General features: G+C 45.5%; 1 protein-coding gene across 1 annotated transcript in view; it reads left to right on the forward strand.

Annotated features, from left to right (window-relative positions):
- Window positions 1–3,563: 3,563 nt before the first annotated feature.
- The window catches only part of LOC126094990 (hairy/enhancer-of-split related with YRPW motif protein), a 61,064-nt gene continuing 43,258 nt past the window's right edge, over window positions 3,564–21,369 (forward strand). Inside the window, exons 1-4 of the mRNA XM_049909682.1 lie at window positions 3,564–3,575; window positions 6,704–6,850; window positions 6,920–7,008; window positions 20,014–20,231. Coding sequence (XP_049765639.1) covers window positions 3,564–3,575; window positions 6,704–6,850; window positions 6,920–7,008; window positions 20,014–20,231 — 466 coding nt within the window. The remainder of the gene's footprint in view (window positions 3,576–6,703; window positions 6,851–6,919; window positions 7,009–20,013; window positions 20,232–21,369) is intronic.

The raw sequence follows: 21,369 nt of genomic DNA on the forward strand, positions 1-21,369 counted from the left end.
CGCTGCAGTCCGGAACCGCGGGACTGCTACGGTCGCAGGTTCGAATCCTGCCTCGGGCCTGGGTGTGTGTGATGTCCTTAGGTTAGTTAGGTTTAAGTAGTTCTAAGTTCTAGGGGACTTATGACCTAAGATGTTGAGTTCCATAGTGCTCAGAGCCATTTGAACCATTTGAACCATTAATGAAATCAAATCTGAATGTTGTGTCAGAAATATGTTAACTACTTTACAGAAACACAGTAGAATATTACTGGTATCGAGAGGTTGGGTTTAGGTGCCGTAATGGTTACGTAATTCACGGTGCAGCTTTGAACTGGTTCTTCAGAGGAGAGCTGATGTGGCAATACTCCTTGGATTGCCGTTTTCTTCCGGTTCGAAATGATAAAACCATGTTACATTGCCTGTGGCGATGTACTATAAAAATTGTCACGATCAGACTCACAATGCGCAAGGAACTCTGCACAGATGGTTCTTCGTTGCTATTTGTGGTCTTCTGTTAAGCGGCGAGGAATTAAGTGGACTCGCACCTTTGAGTAACCCAACTGGTGGACGAGACTGTCAGAAATGCCATCAGAAACGTCCAGTTGTGCACCGAGGTGTTTGACTGCGATCCGTCGATCACCTGGGATGAGAGTGTCCGCACCTTCCAACACTGCAGGAGTCACAGCTGTGTGCGGACGGCTGGTACCGGACAGGTACGATAACAGAGGCCTCGTCCAACGACTCAGCATCCTTTTGTTCAGTGCCGGGTCTCCGTAGAGACATTCTGCAAGCGCCTGTGATTATCTGCGATGCTGTGGTTTTGCGCCAAAAGAAACTCAATGACAACTCTCTGCTCAGAATGCGCCTCCGTTACACTCGCATTTCGAAAGCTACATATACCGCAGCCACCTGTCCGAACTTCATGAAACTGTAGGGACTGAAGCGGGAATATTCCTTGATGTCCCACGACAAATTCCCGATTTTTTAAACCTAAATTGGCCGAGAAAAAAAGTTCGTTGTATTACTTATTGAACGCCCTTCGTACTCGAACGTAATAATCTATGGGACTAATTTTTTCTAAGTAGCTCCGGACAGCTTTTGTAAATGATCCATTGATTTAAAACATCACAAGTTCACTTCTTTTTTTTTTTTTTTTACTGCTATCCTGCTATAGTTTCGATACTGACGTCGCGGTCTGGAAGACTTCAAATTTTTGACGGTGTACACCATGTGTCTACGATACATATTTTAGAATTGTAGATATGTGGTACATACCAAAAAAATTAAAGTCTACAAGACGATGTAGAAATGAGACGCAGCTTTCGGTGATTTTACATCAAAATGTAACACATATAGCGATGTTATCAAAAAGTTAAAATAAACTTTCCAAAATGAATATGATCGAGGAATGATGATGAACGGGACAAGGTGATTAATCAATTAGTTATAGTTCATATTTCTACGTAGCTTCGACATACGGATACTAATAACTCTTCACAAGGTGAGGCACCCAAAGCTCCCACAGTGTAGCCGCTGCCGCCAGTTAAATGTGTGTTGGATTGCTGTCGTGTACATTACCTCGGCCCCTTGTTTAGCTAGTTTTGGCGACTGACGCCTCACAGTACGGCCTCAACCTGGTCAAGCGCGCCGATATGCTAGTGGCTCTGTTGCTTTTGCCTCTAAATCCCTCACTCCGGCGTAGCAGCGTTACTCTCAAGTGGAAAAAAGAGGCTCTGGCCATAGTCTGTGCTCTCCGGAAATTTCATGGTTTTTTTTTTTTCTATATGGCCCTAAGTTTCACCTTACTGAGCATAACCCTTTGATTTCCATGTATAACCCTCACATTTTCTTGCCTTACAAAGCAACACACCGCCTACAATGCTCAGCGCTGTTCTTGTCTCGCTACAATTAGGAAATCCGTTTTCGACCTACGTCAAAACATGACAATGCAGACACCTGGTCCCCTTTTCCTGTAGCTCCCGATTCCGACTTGGATCATGAAGAATTGCGTTGCTTCCATCTTGTTACTGAAACACAAGCTGCGGTCAAGTGTTTCCCAATTACAAGGTCACACATAGCAGCTGCAATTGCCGTCGATCCGGTTCTCCCTCTGGTGGTTCGGTTTGTTCGACAAAGCTGGTCAGATAAACCTCTGGGTTGGGCTTCATATCCCCTCGGCAACTATTTTTCCTTATGATACCGCCTCTCTGTTTTTGACAGTGTTTCCCTGTGGCCACAGAAGACCTCTCTCCCAGAATAATCATTCTCGCTGCATTACGGAACGAGGTTCTATGCCTTCTTCTCCAGGGCCATTGGAGAGTTTCGCGCACTAAAATGTTAGCTGGGAGACATGTTTTTTTTTTTTTTTTTTTGCCGGGGATTGAGAGCGAAATCGTCCGTTTTGTCGCGGCTTGTGAGCAGTGTGCTTGACAACAAGCACCTCCCCTGGCTTCTCTGTCCCCCTGGCCCACTCCATGTCAGCCACGGAAATACATTCATGCAGACTTCGCAAGTCCCTTCTTCAATTCCTGTTGGCTCTTGGTTATGGATACATTTTCCCAGCTTCCTTACAGTCTCTGCTGTGGGTCAAAATTGGCTAAGGTCACAATCTGTACCCTTTTGAGGGTTTTTTCTATTAAGGGGTTGCTTGTACCTTAGTTTCCGATAATGGGCCCAGTTCGTTTCTCACGCCTTTCAGTTCTGCTAATCCTGTCACGCCATTAATCATGTTACAGCTTTATCACTCAACCTTCAATCAAATAGCGAGGCGGATGCCAAATGAAATAGTTTATTGAAGATTCTTCGCCGGACAGTGCCCTTCTCCATTTTCTGAGCACCTATCAATTCACGCTTACGCAGGAGCAGAGCGCAGCTGAGTTGCTTCATGGCCGGCAGCCACAGACGTCCCTCCATCTTCTGCAGCCTGCGCCGACCTGCCGCGGTTGGGTTCATCCGGCCGCTTCACGCCGGTGCCGCCGGTGTGGGCGCGAGGGTTTTGTTGGTGGGCCTAGTGGAGACCGGTCACTGTTTTCCGCCGCCAGGGACGCCATCTTTGTTACATCCGTATGGTCGACGGGCTCGTGGAGCGCCAGTCTGATCAGTTGCGCCCCCGCTCGCGATTGTCCTCGGAAGATGCCTTCCGCAGTCGAAGGCGAAACGTCAGGGGAGAGTCTTATGTATGGACCACGGCATCTCAGCCCGGAAGTGTTAAGTGATGACAACACCTGCCGTGGAAGCCTTCATTCTATGATAGTCAAGTATGTTTCAGCAGGACACTATGAGAAATCGGTGTCGCCACTGCAGCGACGTAGTGCAGTGGGTTCCCAGGCGTCTATGCCGAAAATGAGCGTGGATAAGAATAAACAGATAACCTGGTCCTAGAATTTTTAAGGCAGTCAGAAGATAGAAAACAGGAGAATCACACGCACATATGTACCGAACAAAAATAGTTAATTAAAGATTCAAAGGAAATACAGGACCATTTTAAGAAAGTAGAGGATTGGTGTGCTAAGAAAGCAAGAGACTACTAGGATGATACAAAATGTTTGGAGCGAGAGGAGTGTAGGGATAGATTTTACTCCACAATGAAGGAGTCTGTAAGTCTTGTGGGAACCCCTCTTTGTCAGCCAGGTGTTGTGTGTTCACCATCAGCGAGTGGTCAACAATCGTATCGAGTGCGTCCAAGTGTACGACTCTCATATTAGAAAATAAGGTAGTGCATATGACACAGACGTAGCTCGTGTCATGGGGCCACGCATCACGTACGAGTATCTGATGGACAAGAAAGACCAAGTACAATTATTGACAGAGACTTTGACCACAAGCTCTTCATCTTGGTACAAAATTTTCAAAATTACAAAGAGGGTGGTAATAATTTGCATTCAAAAGCTTCGATAGCTCAGTTTGTTAAAGCAAAGCCCTTCCCGCCCCCCCCCCCCCTCCCTTTGGATCTGATGACATAAATTAGAATTTGTCTGCAGTCAAAAAGTTGCAGAATGAATGCAGTGTGTACCAAGAGTTTAGAAATGCTTTCTCCATCAGCTACTTGTCACAAGAGGCACAAGAAAGAATTAAACAAGGAATCATGATGTGCAGAGGCATAGAATCGTCAGGATCCAAAAACCAGTACAGCTTTTTGATTCATTAGTAAAGAAGAATCAATTTTTGGATGCTCCATGTACCACAAGCGAAATCATACGGTTCTGCTACATGAAGCTGTCCTTTAGCTATCAACAAATACAAGAAGGAAGGATCAAACACAACGTAGAAGCATTTAGGAGCATTCTCCAAGAATAAGAATTTGCATATGAAGCGAATAATATGCGAAAAACAGTCGAACAGGAACAATGATAGACGGAACAACAACAGATATGGATCGTAAGGACAGCATGGTTATGGCCGTCCACAAGCATACGAACACCCCAGAAAGGAGAAACAACTGAATCAATATAAATGGCAGGAATAACAATAATTGGCTCTTTGAAAGAAACTGATGTGAACCAGATAGGACAGAACAGCAAGTAGACAATTTCAAGATTTGGCCGCCAAATTCGTCAAACAAACAACGCAATGGTAACTTGCACCACAACAGACTACAGATAGATGCGGATAGCTCCTAATATACCCGCGCCAAATAAATGTTAGTATATGGATAGTCAAGTCAAGCAGTTGCCGAGAAAAATAGCAGCTGCAAATGGTGGGTGAAATGTGGGCATATCCAATCGTCGTACTTGGTGGGAAAAAAGGCATCAAACACACTTTCATCCGTCTATATTTCAAGTTTTGCTTTACTTATGCGAACAGTTTCGGCTTTCCACTACCGTATCTTCAGGCCCCTGACCGACGTGTAGGAAGAATCGAACCTCATGTGCAATGAAAATAGGGGCAGGCATTCAGTAATATACGCACAGACAAAGTTGACACTCGGCGCGGTGGATGATGAGAACGACTGTAGATGGGAAATGCTTTTACAGTCGGTCGCATCGGCCACCGCGCCGAGCGTCAACTTTTTTTTGCAAATGTAATAAGTGGTGTCCGTAGACTAACTGCTTAACAAAGTAATCCGTTCGTTCATCAGCTGCAGACTGCCTGCACATGAGGTTCGATTCTGCCTAAACATCGGTCACGGGGGCCGAAGATGACGTAGTGAAACGCATAAGCAGCATAAAATCTGAAGTACAGATGGCTTACGGTTTTTTTTATTTGACCTTTCATAATAAATAGCCGAAGTCCATCAGCCTCTCTGTTTGAAGATGGATTTACAGGAAGAAAACAAGAAGTCCAAATGCGATCTCAAAATGTCCATTTGCAGAGGGAGACGATAGATTGTCAATGTGATGGAAGTTGCGATCTTTCAAAGCCGATGTCAGTGATACCATCCGGGAATACCAGACCAATCCTGAAGTAGATCCCAGCATACGTATGGAATTCGATGGAGCCTCTTGTAATATTTTACTGTCTATTGTTGATCTTGTCGTATGTTACTGTGGGTGTCCCCCCCCCCCCCCCCCCCCACACACACACACTAACCAACTGCTTCGATTTGCGGCAATCGTGTCACCGAAAAGCTGTTGCACCGGCATAGGTATGGAATCCGATGGAGCGTCTTGTAATATTTTACTGTCTATTGTTGATCTTGTGGTATGTTACTGTGGGTCCCCCCCACTAACTAACTGCTTGGATTTGCTGCAATCGTGACACCGAAAAGCTGTTGCACCGGCTGTTTTGTTACGTGCACCACCACGGTGCCGTATCACAGCTGTTGCCGACACTGGACTCGCGGTGGCAGGATTTGGCACGCGCAGCACCGCCGGCCGAGATCCGCGCGCCGATCGGGCCACAATAGCGGGCGCCTGCAATTACATTTGCCGTGAGATACCGGCCGGCGGCAGGCCTCGCGATTATGCGGATGCTGGCCGCGGCGCGGCGCGGCGGGGTGCCCCCCCCCCTCCCTCCAGCGGCGCGGGCGAGGGGGGCAGGGGGAGGGGGGCGGCCGCGTGGCCGAGCGGCGCTCCGCACACGACCGGCGCACGGCAGCCGGCAGGGCGAGCGGCGGCCGCAGTCAGTTGCGCGCCGGACGAGCACGCGTGCGCACGCCTCGCGCCACCCCTCCACCTCGCCGGAAGACCGCGCCGGCCGCGTGCCGCCCTAATTGAAGCACAAGACGACGCCGCCCAAGACAAGTGCCTTCGTCAGCCGCCACGGGATGCGCCATTGTCCGGCCACCCCCGCCCGCCGCCGATCGTTCATTAAACGGCCCAAACATTACTCAGGCTTTCCGACTGCTGCCGCCGTGTTTGGCATAATGAAGATGCACCGTGGGAAATCTAGTTAATGCCGTGCAGACAGCAGCACCAAAGTTATTCGATAGATTAATGATATTCTACACTGCGTGTCTCCGAAGAAGATTCTCTCCCTTGACGATGACGGCTTCGACATCTCTTTTATCCTCATTTTAACATCGCCTCAGACTACCTCCGAAGAATTTATTCAGTTTTCGTAGGTCGCTGTTGCTTCATACAGAGCTCAATCGAACATTGACAGTTCTCGATCAAGACTTCACCTGAGTTGGACAATTGTGTAAGAACGCTGGTGTGTGTGAGCCAAGCTGAACCTTTAGGTGGACTCCTGAGTGCTGCGTACCCTAGACCCTAGGGGATTTATATGTGACACGCGATCTGGTGCGGGAGTCTCGGACGTGACAAGTGCCGCGGTGGTGAGACAGGGACACGGGCTGGAGAACGCGAGCGTGTGGCGCGTGGTGGTGCCGCGCGGGCCGGAGCCCGCCGGTGCCGGCGTGGGCGTAGGCGTGGGCGTGGGCGCGCTGGAGCCGCCGGTGCCCTGGGGCTACGGCGGGTGGGCCGCCGCCTCCGCCGGCGTCCACCCGCCCCCGGGGCCCGCCCCCGGCCACCCGCTCGGCCCCTGCCGGCCTCACGTGCAGCCGCCGCCGCCTCCCTCCTCCCTGAAGAGGGCGCTCAGCGAGAGCGACGACTGTGACGACGTCTTCTCGGAGGAGTCCTCCAAGGACCGGTGAGTGGAGCCGTGCCTTATGGAAGCGCGTCGTTTGCAATAAGCCAATAATACTGTGTGTTAGCCTCCTCTGATGGAAAATTTTCATGTTGTTAAGGAAAATTATACCAAGTGCACCATTTTTCAGTAGCATCTAGTAAATGAGTAAGTCAGTACAATTTACACATGTTAATCTAATGCTGTAATTGATAATACCGGGTGATCAAAAAGTCAGTATAAATTTGAAAACTGAATAAATCACGGAATAATGTAGATATAGAGGTACAAATTGACACACATGCTTGGAATGACATGGGGTTTTATTAGAACAAAAAAAAATACAAAAGTTTACAAAATTTCCGACAGATGAGGCTTCATCTGATCAGAATAGCAATAATTAGCATAACAAAGTAAGACAAAGCAAAGATGATGTTCTTTACAGGAAATGCTCAATATGTCCACCATCATTCCTCAACAATAGCTGTAGTCGAGGAATAATGTTGTGAACAGCACTGCCGGCCGGTGTGGCATTGCGGTTCTAGGCGCTTCAGTCTGGAACCGCGTGACCGCTACGGTCGCAGGTTCGAATCCTGCCTCGGGCATGGATGTGTGTGATGTCCCTAGGTTCGTTAGGTTTAAGTAGTTCTAAGTTATAGGGGACTGATGACCACAGATGTTAAGTATCATAGTGCTCAGAGCCATTTGAACCATTTGAACAGCACTGTAAAGCATGTACGCAGTTATGGTGAGGCATTGGCGTCGGATGTTGTCTTTCAGCATCCCTAGAGATGTCGGTCGATCACGATACACTTGCGACTTCAGGTAACCCCAAAGCCAATAATCGCACGGACTGAGATCTGGGGACCTGGGAGGCCAAGCATGACGAAAGTGGCGGCTGAGCACACGATCATCACCAAACGACGCGCGCAAGAGATCTTTCACGCGTCTAGCAATATGGGGTGGAGCGCCATCCTAATAAAACCCCATATCATTCCAAGCATGTGTGTCAATTTTTACCTCTCTATCTACATTATTCCGTGGTTTATTAAGTTTCAAATTTATACTGACTTTTGGATCACCCGGTATTTAAAGCCAAGATCGCTTCATGTGAAATAGTTTACTTCACGATCAGATTCGGCAGTAACTAGCTGTCATCCTCACATTCTATGTCCCAGAAATACACTATAGTCTCGTCTACATACTGAGAACATGCTCCAATTATTATAGTTAAGGAACGCCGGAACAAAACCCGATATATCCACTTTCGTTGTATTCACGTGTTTGAGCTGTAGGGGGGAAATACGGGAGTAATACATGCTGCCACAAAATAATTTTCAGCACATCGCAAGTGTTTTATGGTGTGTTACTTCTTTTCATAGCATGTGGAGCCATTTAGAGATCACTATTTGTTACTTTCTGTATTAACAGCAAATGCGGATTTATCGGTTTTTGTTCCGGCGCTCCTCAATTACTATCTTATCAGTGTAGAGCTGCATTATTATGACTGAAACACGCTTTTAATATGTTCGAAGAGACTCATGTTTAATTTTATTCCTGGAAGATCTGAGAGTCAGAGGATGACACCTAGTTACTGTCGAAACTGATCGTGGAATAAACTATGTCACATAAATCGATCCTGGCTTCGAAGAAATCAATCATTTTCCAACAATTTCCTTCCGAAACATCACGTAAAATACTATTCTCCGTAACTACCGGCACACTTTCCACAAGACGAAGTTATGCTTCCTAATTGCTTGCTAACATTTTGTGTTTACCATCCGCCTTTTCAGATAGAACATACGAGGGCTGTGTTTGAACTGCAGTACTACAGTGACACTGTTTTTCTGCTTTCTCACTTAAGTCGTCTATAGATGCTCGCACCCAGTCGGAAGACAAACTCTCGACATCAGCAATAATTACTTAACAAATACTAAAAACCACATAGTGTTAAGCGACGTTCACTAAAGCAAAGCGGAGTGTCATGTAACATCTGCCTCCATGCAATAAGACGTTTGCAAAGACTATGCCATAGCGCAATATTTCTGTCCAGGTTATCAGACATAAAGTCCTTTGCAACTAGGGTTACCAACCGCTCCGCTTTTTCCCAACATTTCGGTGCTTTTTTTTAGTATCCAGCCGGCATTTTTGTTTTTTAAAGATGTCCGGCTTCTTAATAAAAAAAGTCGCATTATATTATCTAACGAATTTCAGTGTAGCGTCTGAATTATGATCAGCACGCACTTGACTAAAATTTTCCGCGTCGTTCCCTACACCAGTGGTGTAATTGGAGAAAAGTTGATTCATAGTCGGTATATGCAATACAGCGATTCGAGATAATGTAGTTTGTTTAGCATTGTCTCGATATTTTCAGGCTTTGAAACAAAAGGTTGTTAAGTAATCATTTGAAATTGGAGTTTGCGCATGTTGTCGTTCTTAGAAGCGCTAAACTTCGGTGAAGTACTGCCGCTGTATACGATTGCGTGCTACTAATAAGAAGTATGTTATATCATTTTCTGCTCATATTGAGATTAGAGCATGTTTATTACCCCACTGTGTAAAACATGAACAATTTGTTCATTCTAAAATAAATTGCCCGGCTTTCTAAAAAGTTTTCTGCTTTTGGTGAAGCACTGCCCTTTTTTTTTGATAATTTGAAGATGGTAGCCCTATTTGCAGCAGGAAATTATTTAATTCATCACAGGCTAACATCCCATAACTGCTAGCTCCAATGAAATAAAATATTGTCCATGAACGCCTTCAATGAAAAGTTCGTACTTTTTGTACACCACATTTGTAAGTTGCTAGTATACACATAGATAAAACGTTTGCCAATAATGTTTTTACAGAGAGTGCTGCAGCATGTGACTTCTCATGTGACGTAATTTAGATATGTGATGAATTTTGAGAAGTAATAAATGCATTGTTTACACACACATGACAATTTACCCTTCACTTTGCGCTATTAATTCACACGACCACGTTCGTGAGAAGCTGTCATCTGAAATACGTTCTTATGTTCACAACATAGATGAAATCGTTATATTTTATCATTCGCTAAATTCGTAATATGATATTGCCTGTTTGTAGAAACGCCTAGTGTGGGTTTTCATGAATAAAGTAACCTGAGCGAAAGTTTCCCTACCTTATTAGTTTGTTTCTATCAAAACAAAATGTCTACTTAGTGCGAACTTGTCACTGAAAGTAGAACGGTCTCTCTCGCTAGCCTAATGCACATGTTGCCGGGAATAGGCGCCATTCGTGGTGTTGAGAAGGTCTTGTTTATACATTGTGCACATTTTTATTTTTCTGTGTACGAGTAAGTGAAAGAATAGTTTGCTATCTTCAGATTATCTGATGATATTTCTTGCAACACGAACTGAAACATCAGGCGTACGAAGTCGATCACAACCTTCCACCCCTTTAGTTATTTTGTCACCTATCATCTACAACAGTTGTGCCCCGCAGACCATTGTGTGAAAATGGCAGGGCGCACTCACTGTACCACGAGCACTGTGTACCTTCCTGTGCGTGAAGTACAGTTACTTTCCAAAAGGAATTATGGAAACTATGGGAGAAATGTGGTCGTTTGTGTACCCGGAAATAATAGGTATTTTGACTTCTTTATGAAAGCTACTACTCTAAATATTGGAAGTGTCACTTGTGACATAGCCTATGCATTTATTTTACAATAAGTCACGGGAATTAGTTAACTGTAATCCGTCCGACGAACCGTACTTCAAGAGTGATCGAAAACATCCGCATGAAGTGGGGTTTCAGCTTCACCTGATAGACTCTAGTGAATGACAGTACCAATTGCTTTCTCCTGCTAAGAAGTTCACACCTTACACACCTCGACAGGTATGTTTCAAACATTTGGTCGCTATAACAGGCTAGCGATTTCATTAGTAAATCCATAATATATTTACCTTCATTTATGGAGATAATCAGAAGAGCCGGTGTTTGTATACACAAATTTGTTATACTCTGAAACAGATAGGGTGGTGGAAAAGAGAGAGGAACATTAGGGCTTACCAACTCTCGCAGAAAGCGTTAGCATTAGAGACAGAACGCAGACTCCATGGGATAAGGAAGTGACACTACACTGTTTGAGGAGCCATCTCTGCATTCATTGTAGCACAACAAGGTGAACTACGAATAACCGAAATCAGTCTGGGATATTAACCTTGTTACTTCCTCTGGAATATTGGTTCATAAGTTATTTTCTTTGTTCAATGATCCAGTGATGTTTACGGTATCTCGTCATAATGTGCAATTTTTCGAGATAGTGTACAAAAACACTAAATTTTAACAAAAGAAACAAACAAACAAAAGAGAACAAAAAAAATGGCTGTATGGTGGATACATACAGGTACAGTTTTAATCTACAACGAAAGAACTCTCTACTTACCTGTCTTTGAGGCGAGAACCAGACGATCATAGACAATAAATATTACCTATTTGAGACGACCACACTGAATTAGAAGAATGTAGATACCACGCACAATGGATTTCTGTTTGTATCTGAAGCTTTTCTCATTTGTTGTTAGCAATTTTACGTCACTAGGTAGGTTGTCCAGTGTATTTTGTGGCTGCCATCCAGTTTTATAGCCACTCACCTCCTCGTTGACTTCATCTTATACTTCTTAATTGCCGTGCATGTCACGCTCCGAGAACACCAGGAAAGTTTAATTATTTTATTTTATAAGTTTTACTGTCATTTAATAATTGTTAATTGCCAGCCATTCACACTAAGAAATACTTAATTTAGTTTGAGTCATGCCCGATTCAACAATCAGAAAATTTGTTGATCCAGTGGCTTTATAAAAGTATTTGTCTTTCTTTATGAAATGACACTCTTCTGTGTTTCTTTTTTTAAATTTATTACAGTTCTACTGAAACTACTGTCTGTGAACTCAAACTACTGTCTCTTTACTTATTTTTATCATTTCAACACTGACCTACAGAATTTTCCCTGACAAAGGCAACTCAAACTTGACCTATTCATTTATTCCCACAATATACAAACCCAAAGCAATCTGACTGTTATCCAGTGACAACATGGCTTCCAGTAAATTACATAAAAGAATGGCCCTGAATTGTAAGTAATCCTAACAATAACCCATACTTTTTCAGAAGTCACTTACCTCTTCATAACACGAACTGCAGCAATTACAGAAATCAGCAACTACAGCCAGCTAAATAGAAAGATTCTAACTCTACCATACTTGTGTACATGACCATTTTCTGCTACTGTAACTTGAGGGTACGGCAGAAAGCGGCAACAAATAGACATCAGACAAAAGTCTGCAAAAACCAACAGTAAGAAAATCGAGGTACGTCAACATTCAGGAAAAGGTGGTGAGTCATTGTTACTATAAGCAGTGAAACAATATTCCTGTCGAAATTTCGGTGAGTGGTATTGTAAAACAAAGGAAAGAGAAGATACGAACAAAACACCTGTACTCAATATGAAAGTGGTCTGCATCGGTCGCAAATACCTTTGGCAACCATGGCAAAATATGGAAGTTTTGAAATCGATTGAAACACTGAATGCCACACATCTTTCTGGCGTCTGTAGTAAAGCGCTTCGACTGCGATGGCTGCCCGCCCAACTCTGAATCAAACTGTTAACGTCTCCTGGTTTTGCAAAAAAAAAAAAAAAAAAAAAATGGATCTCTGTCACATATCTCTCTAACAGTACCCATTCTTGTTGCCTGTTGCAGCTCGTCAGTCAAATTCTGCGGTAGAATGCAAATCAAGAACAGATTTTCCGTTTGCCGAAATCATTGTGAATGGTGGCACAAACACTGTCTCTGCTAGTCCTATAATCCCTCGATACCAATCTCCGAAACAGTCATTTGTATTGTGCCAGTGGTTGTCTAAGTTACACACGACTGTTGCTCTGCTTGGTCCAGGTGGACCAGAAATTGGTGCATCACAAGTGTTTATTTCCTGTCTCAAAAGCGTTCGAAGCAGTCGAAAATATATTTTCTCTCTGTGACTTCGCCCCGTACACTTGCACGATCATCACACGTCTCTCTATCGCCGTTTTTCGCAGTTACACGTTTAGCCACTCCACTGGAGACTTCACTCTAAATGTCGTCAACTGGTCGCATCGGATTAATCTGCTCCAGCTTAGGATTTCTGACGACGTTTGGCGTATCAAGAGGTTTTTCTCCTCCCGTATGTCACTGCAAAGTTGGCAAGCATACCTGTTCAAGCATTTTTTGCAAAGCCTGCTGCGCTATCTGCAGGTAATTTTACGCAAGCATTTAGACCGAACTGCTTGAGTTTTGACCAGTTTTGAATCAAGCAAGCTGGCGCAAGCATACCAACGTGCACTTGCTTGAATGTGTGCACTGACAATGTGCAGACTTGTAAAAGCAAACGTCAATTGCGAAGTAAACCTTCGTAGCAGCACTGCGTCGAGCGATATGAGTGAAATCATTCACAAATTGCTGAAAGAATTTAGTTGAGTATAGGGAAGTTAGCCTTGTTTCAGAAGCATAAAATCGAAAACTAACCGTATCTCAGTAAGTTATAAAAACAGATGACCCTGTCGCAAACATTTTCCCGTAATCAACCACAGGGAAAGATGAGGTACAGAAGTCAACGCTCGCGTATTACAAATGTTTATAAGTGCGAAGTTGAAGTATTCAAACTAGCTTCAACTCGCAAGAAATCTCAATATTGCTGTCTTTCATGTGATGTTACAAACACCATCATGACTGTATTCTGCGTTTTAATCAGTGGTGTTGCGAGTGTCTTTCTTTTTCTTTCTTTCTTTTGCTTATACCTTTTTCCCGCAATGACGCAGGGTCGGCATCGTTAATCGGATTTGGCAAGGTTAATGTAAGGTGTGGCTGGATGCCCTTCCTGCTGCCACCCCGTACCCACCAGGACTGAATCAGTGTACCCCAACTGTCTGTGTCTAGTGTAATCCATGGAATAGTGCGAATGTGGTCAGATGTCTGCGAGCCGAGGATCTGAGGCGGGACGTGGGGACCAGCCCAGTATTCACCTAGTGGGATGTGGAAAACCACCTAAAAACCACATGCAGACTGGCTGGCACACCGGCCTCCATCGTTAAGCCGCCGGGCGGATTCGATCCGGGGCCAGCGCGCCTACCCGAACCCAGGAAGCAGCGCATAAGTGCTCTCGGCTAACCTGGCGGGTTAGTGGTGTTGCGAGTGTATAGAAGTTAAAATATCTTTCTCCACTGATCGTGAAATTATTGGTGGACATACCTTCCATACACAGAGTAATTGGTAGAATCAGTTTTCCATCCGTTAACCAGTCCTTAAATAACATATCACGTCTCCTCTTTCGGTGAGCTCGCACCAAAATGGAGTTGTTGTCTTTTTGGTTTGTGGGGCGCTCAACTGCCCGGTTATCAGCGCTCGTACAATTTCCCAACCATTGCTTAGCCCAATTCCGCCACTTTCCTGGATGGTGATGAAATGATGAGGACTACGCAAACACCCAGTCATCTCGAGGCAGGTGAAAATCCCTGTCCCCGCCGGGAATCGAACCCGGGACCCCATGCTCGGGAAGCGAGAACGCAACCGCGAGACCAGGAGCTGCAGACTGTTGTTGTTGTTGTTGTTGTGGTCTTCAGTCCTGAGACTGTTTTTTATGCAGCTCTCCATGCTACTCTATCCTGTGCAAGCTTCTTCATCTCCCAGTGCTTACTGCAAACCTACATCCTTCTGTATCTGTTTAGTGTATTCATCTCTTGGTCTCCCTCTACGATTTTTACCCGCCACGCTGCCCTCCAATACTAAATTGGTGATCCCTTGATGCCTCAGAACATGTCCTACCAACCGATCCCTTCTTCTAGTCAAGTTGTGCCACAAACTTCTCTTCTCCGCAATCCTATTCAATACCTCCTCATTAGTTATATGATCTACCCATCTAATCTTCAGCATTCTTCCGTACCACCACATTTCGAAAGCTTCTTTTCTCTTCTTGTCCAAACTAGTTATCGTCCACGTTTCACTTCCATCCATGGCTACACTCCATACAAATACTTTCAGAAACGACTTCCTGCCACTTAAATCTATAATCGATGTTAACAAATTTCCCTTCTTCAGAAACACTTTCCTTGCCATTGCCAGTCTACATTTTATGGAGTAGCCGACCAAAATCGTGTCCTAGCTCCATTTACTGAAAGCACGAACTGATGTTTGTATGAGCATTCTTGGACTGTGTGGAGCAAATGAGATTTCTGCATGCTTGCAGGAATGCTAGATCTTGTGCACATGTCAAGTTTGCTGTGAGGAGCCTTTAGATACCGACATGTTCGACAAACCTTTTAGTGAAGATGAAATGATAGCAACTGCTACGGAGAACTGCAGTGAGCAACGTGTCCAGGGCAGCGCAGGGGGTGGGAAGGGCAGAGGCCGCGCTCGCTCACACGGTCCCACGTGAGCGGCGGCCGTGCGGCGCGGCGTGGTGCACGCGAGGTTCGCAGAAGCGGCGCGGAGGTGCGCGTGACGGCGCCGCAACACCCGATACACGGCGGCCCGCCAGCCGGGCACACAAGCCTCGCGGGGCTGCGGCTGGCTCCCGTTTCAAGGGCCGAGCCGCCCTGCGCCGCGGCGAAGTGTTCCGGTGTCAGCCGGCGCGGCACGCAAAGCACGGCAGACTCGCCGTTGACGCCGACGGCCACAGTCTTCTTACCGACACCACTCACCCAGCCAAGATTTCGCCGGCGCTGTAGACTCCGTGATATTTAAAATAATTTTGACATATAGTTCATTTTTCAGTTCCTATTGCACGACTTTTTTTAATACATGACTAGTTTCGAACTTCCTGGATCATCTTCAGATCTATGTAGCTGTGTCAGCAAACTGTCGAGGCCGATCCCTGTGGCCGAACGGTTCTAGGAGCTTCAGTCAGGAACCGCGCTGCTGCTACGGTCGCAGGTTCGAATCCTGCCTCGGGCATGGATATGTGTGATGTCCTTAGGTTAGTTAGGTTTAAGTAGTTCTAAAGTCTAGGAGACTGATGACCTCAGATGTTAAGTCCCCTAGTGCTTACAGCCATTTGAACCATTTTTGACACTGTCGAGCCGGCCGGAGTGGCCGAGCGGTTCTAGGAGCTACAGTCTGGAGCCGCGCGACCGCTACGGTCGCAGGTTCGAATCCTGCCTCGGGCATGGATATGTGTGATGTCCTTAGGTTAGTTAGGTTTAAGTAGTTCTAAAGTCTAGGAGACTGATGACCTCAGATGTTAAGTCCCCTAGTGCTTACAGCCATTTGAACCATTTTAGACACTGTCGAGCCGCCCGGAGTGGCCGAGCGGTTCTAGGAGCTACAGTCTGGAGCCGCGCGACCGCTACGGTCGCAGGTTCGAATCCTGCCTCGGGCATGGATGTGTGTGATGTCCTTAGGTTAGTTAGGTTTAAGTAGTTCTAAGTTCTAGGAGACTGATGACCTCAGAATTTAAGTCCCATAGTGCTCAGAGCCATTTGAACCATTTTGACACTGTCGAGTCTCGTGTCTGCATCAGAATCACATATCTGAATGCTTGGGAGATAAACACTAGTCACGTATTTAAAAAAAAAGATATGCCACTGGGACTGAAAAATAAATAATATATTACGTAAAACTGTCTTAAACATCAACACAGTTACTGTTCTCTCGCTACGCATATGTTTGCTGCAGTGACATTTTTCTCACTGTTATATCTCTGTTACCTTCCAAACATTTTTCTCACGATTCCACCAACCTTACCTGGCAAATGAACCCTATCAGTCTCAAATAACTGTGATGTGACAAGGTCCTCTTGTGGTGCGGTTGCCGTACGACTCACATACCCATATTCCTTCTTAAGTGGTTTCTTGGTGTCCTCCTTGTACCGTACCTGGCACAAACTTCGTTTTAGCATACCTGCCGCAACCGCCGCCTTACACCTACACCTGCCTCCGGTGTGTGGTGGAGGCTTCTTTGCGTACCACTGTCACTGTTCTCTTTTCCTGTTCCATTTCCGAACGGTGCTCAAAGAAAGACGGTTGATAAGTTTCCGAAAGAGCTCAAATCCGATTTTGCTGTCAATGCCTTTTCGTGAGAGCGGTAGTCACAAATTTGCAATTATCACGACGAGAAAATAGGTTCCGTAATTAAGTTTTTGTTTGTTTGTGGGTACGTCCTTGCAGCCCTGGTACAAACTGAAATTCATCTACATCTACATTCCGCTAGCCACCAAGAAATGTGTGGAGGACACCATTCGCGCCAAAGTCATATTCCCCATTCTGTTCCATTCGCGGATCGCGCGAGGGAAAACGACTATGTGTACGCCTCAGTACGAGCTCTAATTTCCCTTATCTTTGAATGGTGATCACTGCGCGATTTGAATGTTGGTGGTAACAATATATGCTCTACATCCTCGGCGAAGATCGTATTTTGGAATTTATGGTCCACCCCCTTCCGTTTAGCGCGTCGTCTATCTCCAAGTGTGTCCCACTTCAAACTTTCTGTGAGATTTGTAACGCTCTCGTGATGGCTAAATGTACCAGTCACAAATCTTGTCGCCCTTCTTTGGACCTTCTCAATCTGTTGAATCAGACCCAACTATTAAGGGTCCCATACAGACGAACAATATCCTAAGACTGGATGAACTAACCTATTGTAAGTAATTTCCTTTGTTGAAGGACTCCATCGCTTCAGGATTCTACCAATAAACCACAGTCTAGAGTTCGCCACAGTACCGCAACGCGCAGCTAGTGGGGCTAAAACGAAATGGTGCAACTCATTGACAAAATGGAGTATCGTGAGCTAATTCGTTTTCGGCAGCAGCGTAAATGTTGCAGCTGCCAGACCAAGCCGGACTGCTAAGGAAGTCATCTGGCTTGGTCTGACACAGCTGAAATACATTCACTGCGCCCTAAAATGTATTATCTCACTGTACTCCATGTTTTCAGTGATCTTTTGTAGCGATTCGCACTTGTGTTCTCTATTTCGTGTATCAGTCCCACCTTCCAAGGGCCGCAGCGAAGACGCAGTACAAAAGCATGGATCGAATCAGAGTTCTCAGAGCTGCCTCCTTCAGTATTCTTCTAATGAGGCTCAGTTTGGGTTTCCGACGGTTACTTTTCTCTGTTCGTCCTATATCAAATCCGTGCATACACATGCAGATAGTTGTCTTTGCCTTTCGATTTCCCACCACTTCACTAACCCCTATTGCACCTGCCACCTGTTAATTAACCAACTATGGGAGAACCGTAGCTCATGTCCAACTATTGATTTTTAGTAGTTTTCGATATATATATATATATATATATCGTCATTTACATCTCCCCTCGCAGTAGAAATTTAAAATACTTTCTTTCCCTTACCATATAATATTGAGAACGGACAGCCAATTTCCGAAACTTCATTCTCATTTACGGCCTGTGTTTGATATCGGTAGCCGGCCGTCATGGTCGAGCGATACTAGGCGCTTCAGTCCGGAACCATGCGGCTGCTACGGTGGCAAGTTCGAATCCTGGCTTAGGCATGGATGTGTGTGATGACCTTAGATTAGTTAGGTTTAAGTAATTGTCGATGGGACTGATGACCTCAGTTGTTAAGTCGCATAGTGCTTAGAACCATTTTAATTATTTTGATATCGGTAGCTTTATCTGGTCATGTTGTGTAATCATGTTTCCAGTATTTGATATCTGTAGAGTTCATTGCTTGTGTTTGAGTGATCTTGTTTCCTTCATTCCCCTTTCAAACTTTAGCCATTGCGTGTATGAAGTACACTTCGCCTCCTCTTAGATATGAAAACTAAACGTTTGTGACAGTAAGCTAGAAACGTTACTTAATATTTTGCTATCGAAGTATTGTCACCCAGATAGGTCTACATTATTGGTCACGGTGCAGTGCAAGGCGTATAGCTCCAATAATCTTATAAGTCGCTTCCTTTATTGTGCGTTTCGATTTGTGGAAACTCAAAAACAATGGCTGTATAACTTCATTAGCACTGCTCATTAAGTATACGATGGGTAGAATAAGTTATTTTATTTGAAAATTTGTGGTAAGATCTTAAGGGACCAAACTGCTGAAGTCATCGATCCCTTGGCTTACACACTACTTAATCTAACCTAAACTAACTCACGCTAAGGACAACACACACACACACACACACACACACACACACACACAAAACACACACACACACACAGCCGCGCGGGATTATCCGAGCGGTTCAAAATGGTTCAAATTGCTCTGACCACTATGGGACTTAACTTCCGAGGTCATCAGTCCCCTAGAACTTAGAACTACTTAAACCTAAGGACATCACACAGATCCATGTCTGAGGCAGGATTCGAACTTGCGACCGTAGCGGTCGCGCGGTTCCAGACCGAGGCGCCTAGAACCTCTCGGCCACTCCGGCCGGCTAGCCAAGCGGTCTAAGGCGCTGCAGTCATGGGCTGTGCGGCTGATCCTGAAGGAGGTTCGAGTCCTCCCTTGGGCATGGGTGTGTGTGTTTGTCCTTAGGATAATTTAGGTTAAGTAGTGTGTAAGCTTAGGGACTGATGACCTTAGCAGTTAAGTCCCATAAGATTTCACACACACACACACACACACACATATGCCCCAGGTAGGACTCGAACCTCCGACGGGCAGAGCCGCGCAAACAGTGGAAGGCGCCTTAGACCACGCGTTTGCTGATTAGCTCAAATTTTCACAGTTAATAAACGAGACAAGTGCATCGAGGACAGTTTACACAACAAATCAATCGCTAAAGACTGTGGTAATATCAGTGCCGTATTTGGTGTTGTAGGGCAGTTATATTTCAGTGGGTTAGGATCTGAAACCGCTCGGCGCCTGGTTCTTGACGTTACTTTTGTCTCTGCTATGAAAAGTAATTCTTACGTCACCAAGTGCTGTTTGTTCGTGCAAAATGTCAGGCTGCATTGCGTTTCGGATCGTCGGCAGTAACTTCAGCTCGAGGGAAACAAACCACCTTCCGACGACTAGGAACTGCTGCGGGGTGGTGTAAGTGAGAGAGAGGTAGAGCTTGTGGTGGTGCCCGCAGGTGCTCGTCGCCGGGCGACGCGGACAGCTGCCAGCTGCTGAGCCGCAAGAAGCGGCGCGGCATCATCGAGAAGCGGCGGCGCGACCGCATCAACACGTCGCTGAGCGAGCTGCGCCGCCTCGTGCCCGCCGCCTTCGAGAAGCAGGGCTCCGCCAAGCTGGAGAAGGCCGAGATCCTGCAGCTCACCGTCGACCACCTCAAGAGTCTGCACGCCAAAGGTCAGTCACAGTCACGGCCGCCACGCCGACGAGTAGCAGCGAAGCTACTGGCGAGGGTTCTCGGCCGAACGGCCGAACCGTTGTGGCACTCTGGCAACGTTCCAATGATCGGGATCTCTCATATCTAAATACTGTTTCTGCCCGCCACCATGGACCAGCTGTTCATCCGAGAACTCTCACATAAGCCCATGTGAACGACAGTCATTAGTATGGCTCTGAGCACTATGGGACTTACCATCTGAGGTCAGCAGTCCCCTAGAACTTTGAACTACTTAAACCTAACCAACCTAAGGACATCACACACATCCATGCCGAGGCACGATTCGAAGCTGCGACCGTAGCGGTCGCGCGGTTCCAGACTGAAGCGACTAGAAGCGCTCGGCCACACCGGCCGATCGACAGTCATTAGAAAATTTATTGCCTGCAATGAGATGCGCAATAAATCATCAGGTTTCGATATTATGAACGAATAAATGATTGCCGTTAAAGTTACTTTTTTCAGTGACAGGTGTTGCTTTAGTTGAGGTAGTACTTTGTCTAGCTTTGTACAGTTCACAACGCCGTCCGTTGTGGCCGAGCGGTTCTAGGCGCTTCAGTCTGGGACCTCGCGACCGCTACGTTCGCAGGTTCGAATCCTGCCTCGGGCATGGGTGTGTGTAATGTCCTTAGGTTAGTTAGGTTTAAGTAGTTCTAAGTTCTAGGTGACTGATGACCTTAGATGTTCAGTCTCATAGTGTTCAGAGCCATTTTTTTAGCTCATAACGATGTACATTCGTACGAAAACTGTATCTCACTAATAATCTTGACCATTTTGAGCTTCACAACTGATTGATACTACTATTAATTGTTAATAAAAACCAGGACAGCTATACTGGTGCACATTTTAGTGTCACATCGAACGGAACTGGTCGAAACACAATAAGTGTGTATCAGCACACCTGCAATGGTTGTCATTAATCAATAATATTAGTTTAATAATCAGTATACAGTCAATTCTGTTTGAACCATTCACCAAATTCATCATTAACAAATTAAGTCTCAGTTAATGTTGAATGCATTTCGTTATTAAGTTTAATACCAAATACCCATTTTGAACCTCGGGTCAACGTTAGACGACAACGTTAGACGACTGTACTAT

This window comes from Schistocerca cancellata, chromosome 1 (genome assembly GCF_023864275.1).
Source record: "Schistocerca cancellata isolate TAMUIC-IGC-003103 chromosome 1, iqSchCanc2.1, whole genome shotgun sequence".
Classification (NCBI taxonomy): domain Eukaryota; kingdom Metazoa; phylum Arthropoda; class Insecta; order Orthoptera; family Acrididae; genus Schistocerca; species Schistocerca cancellata.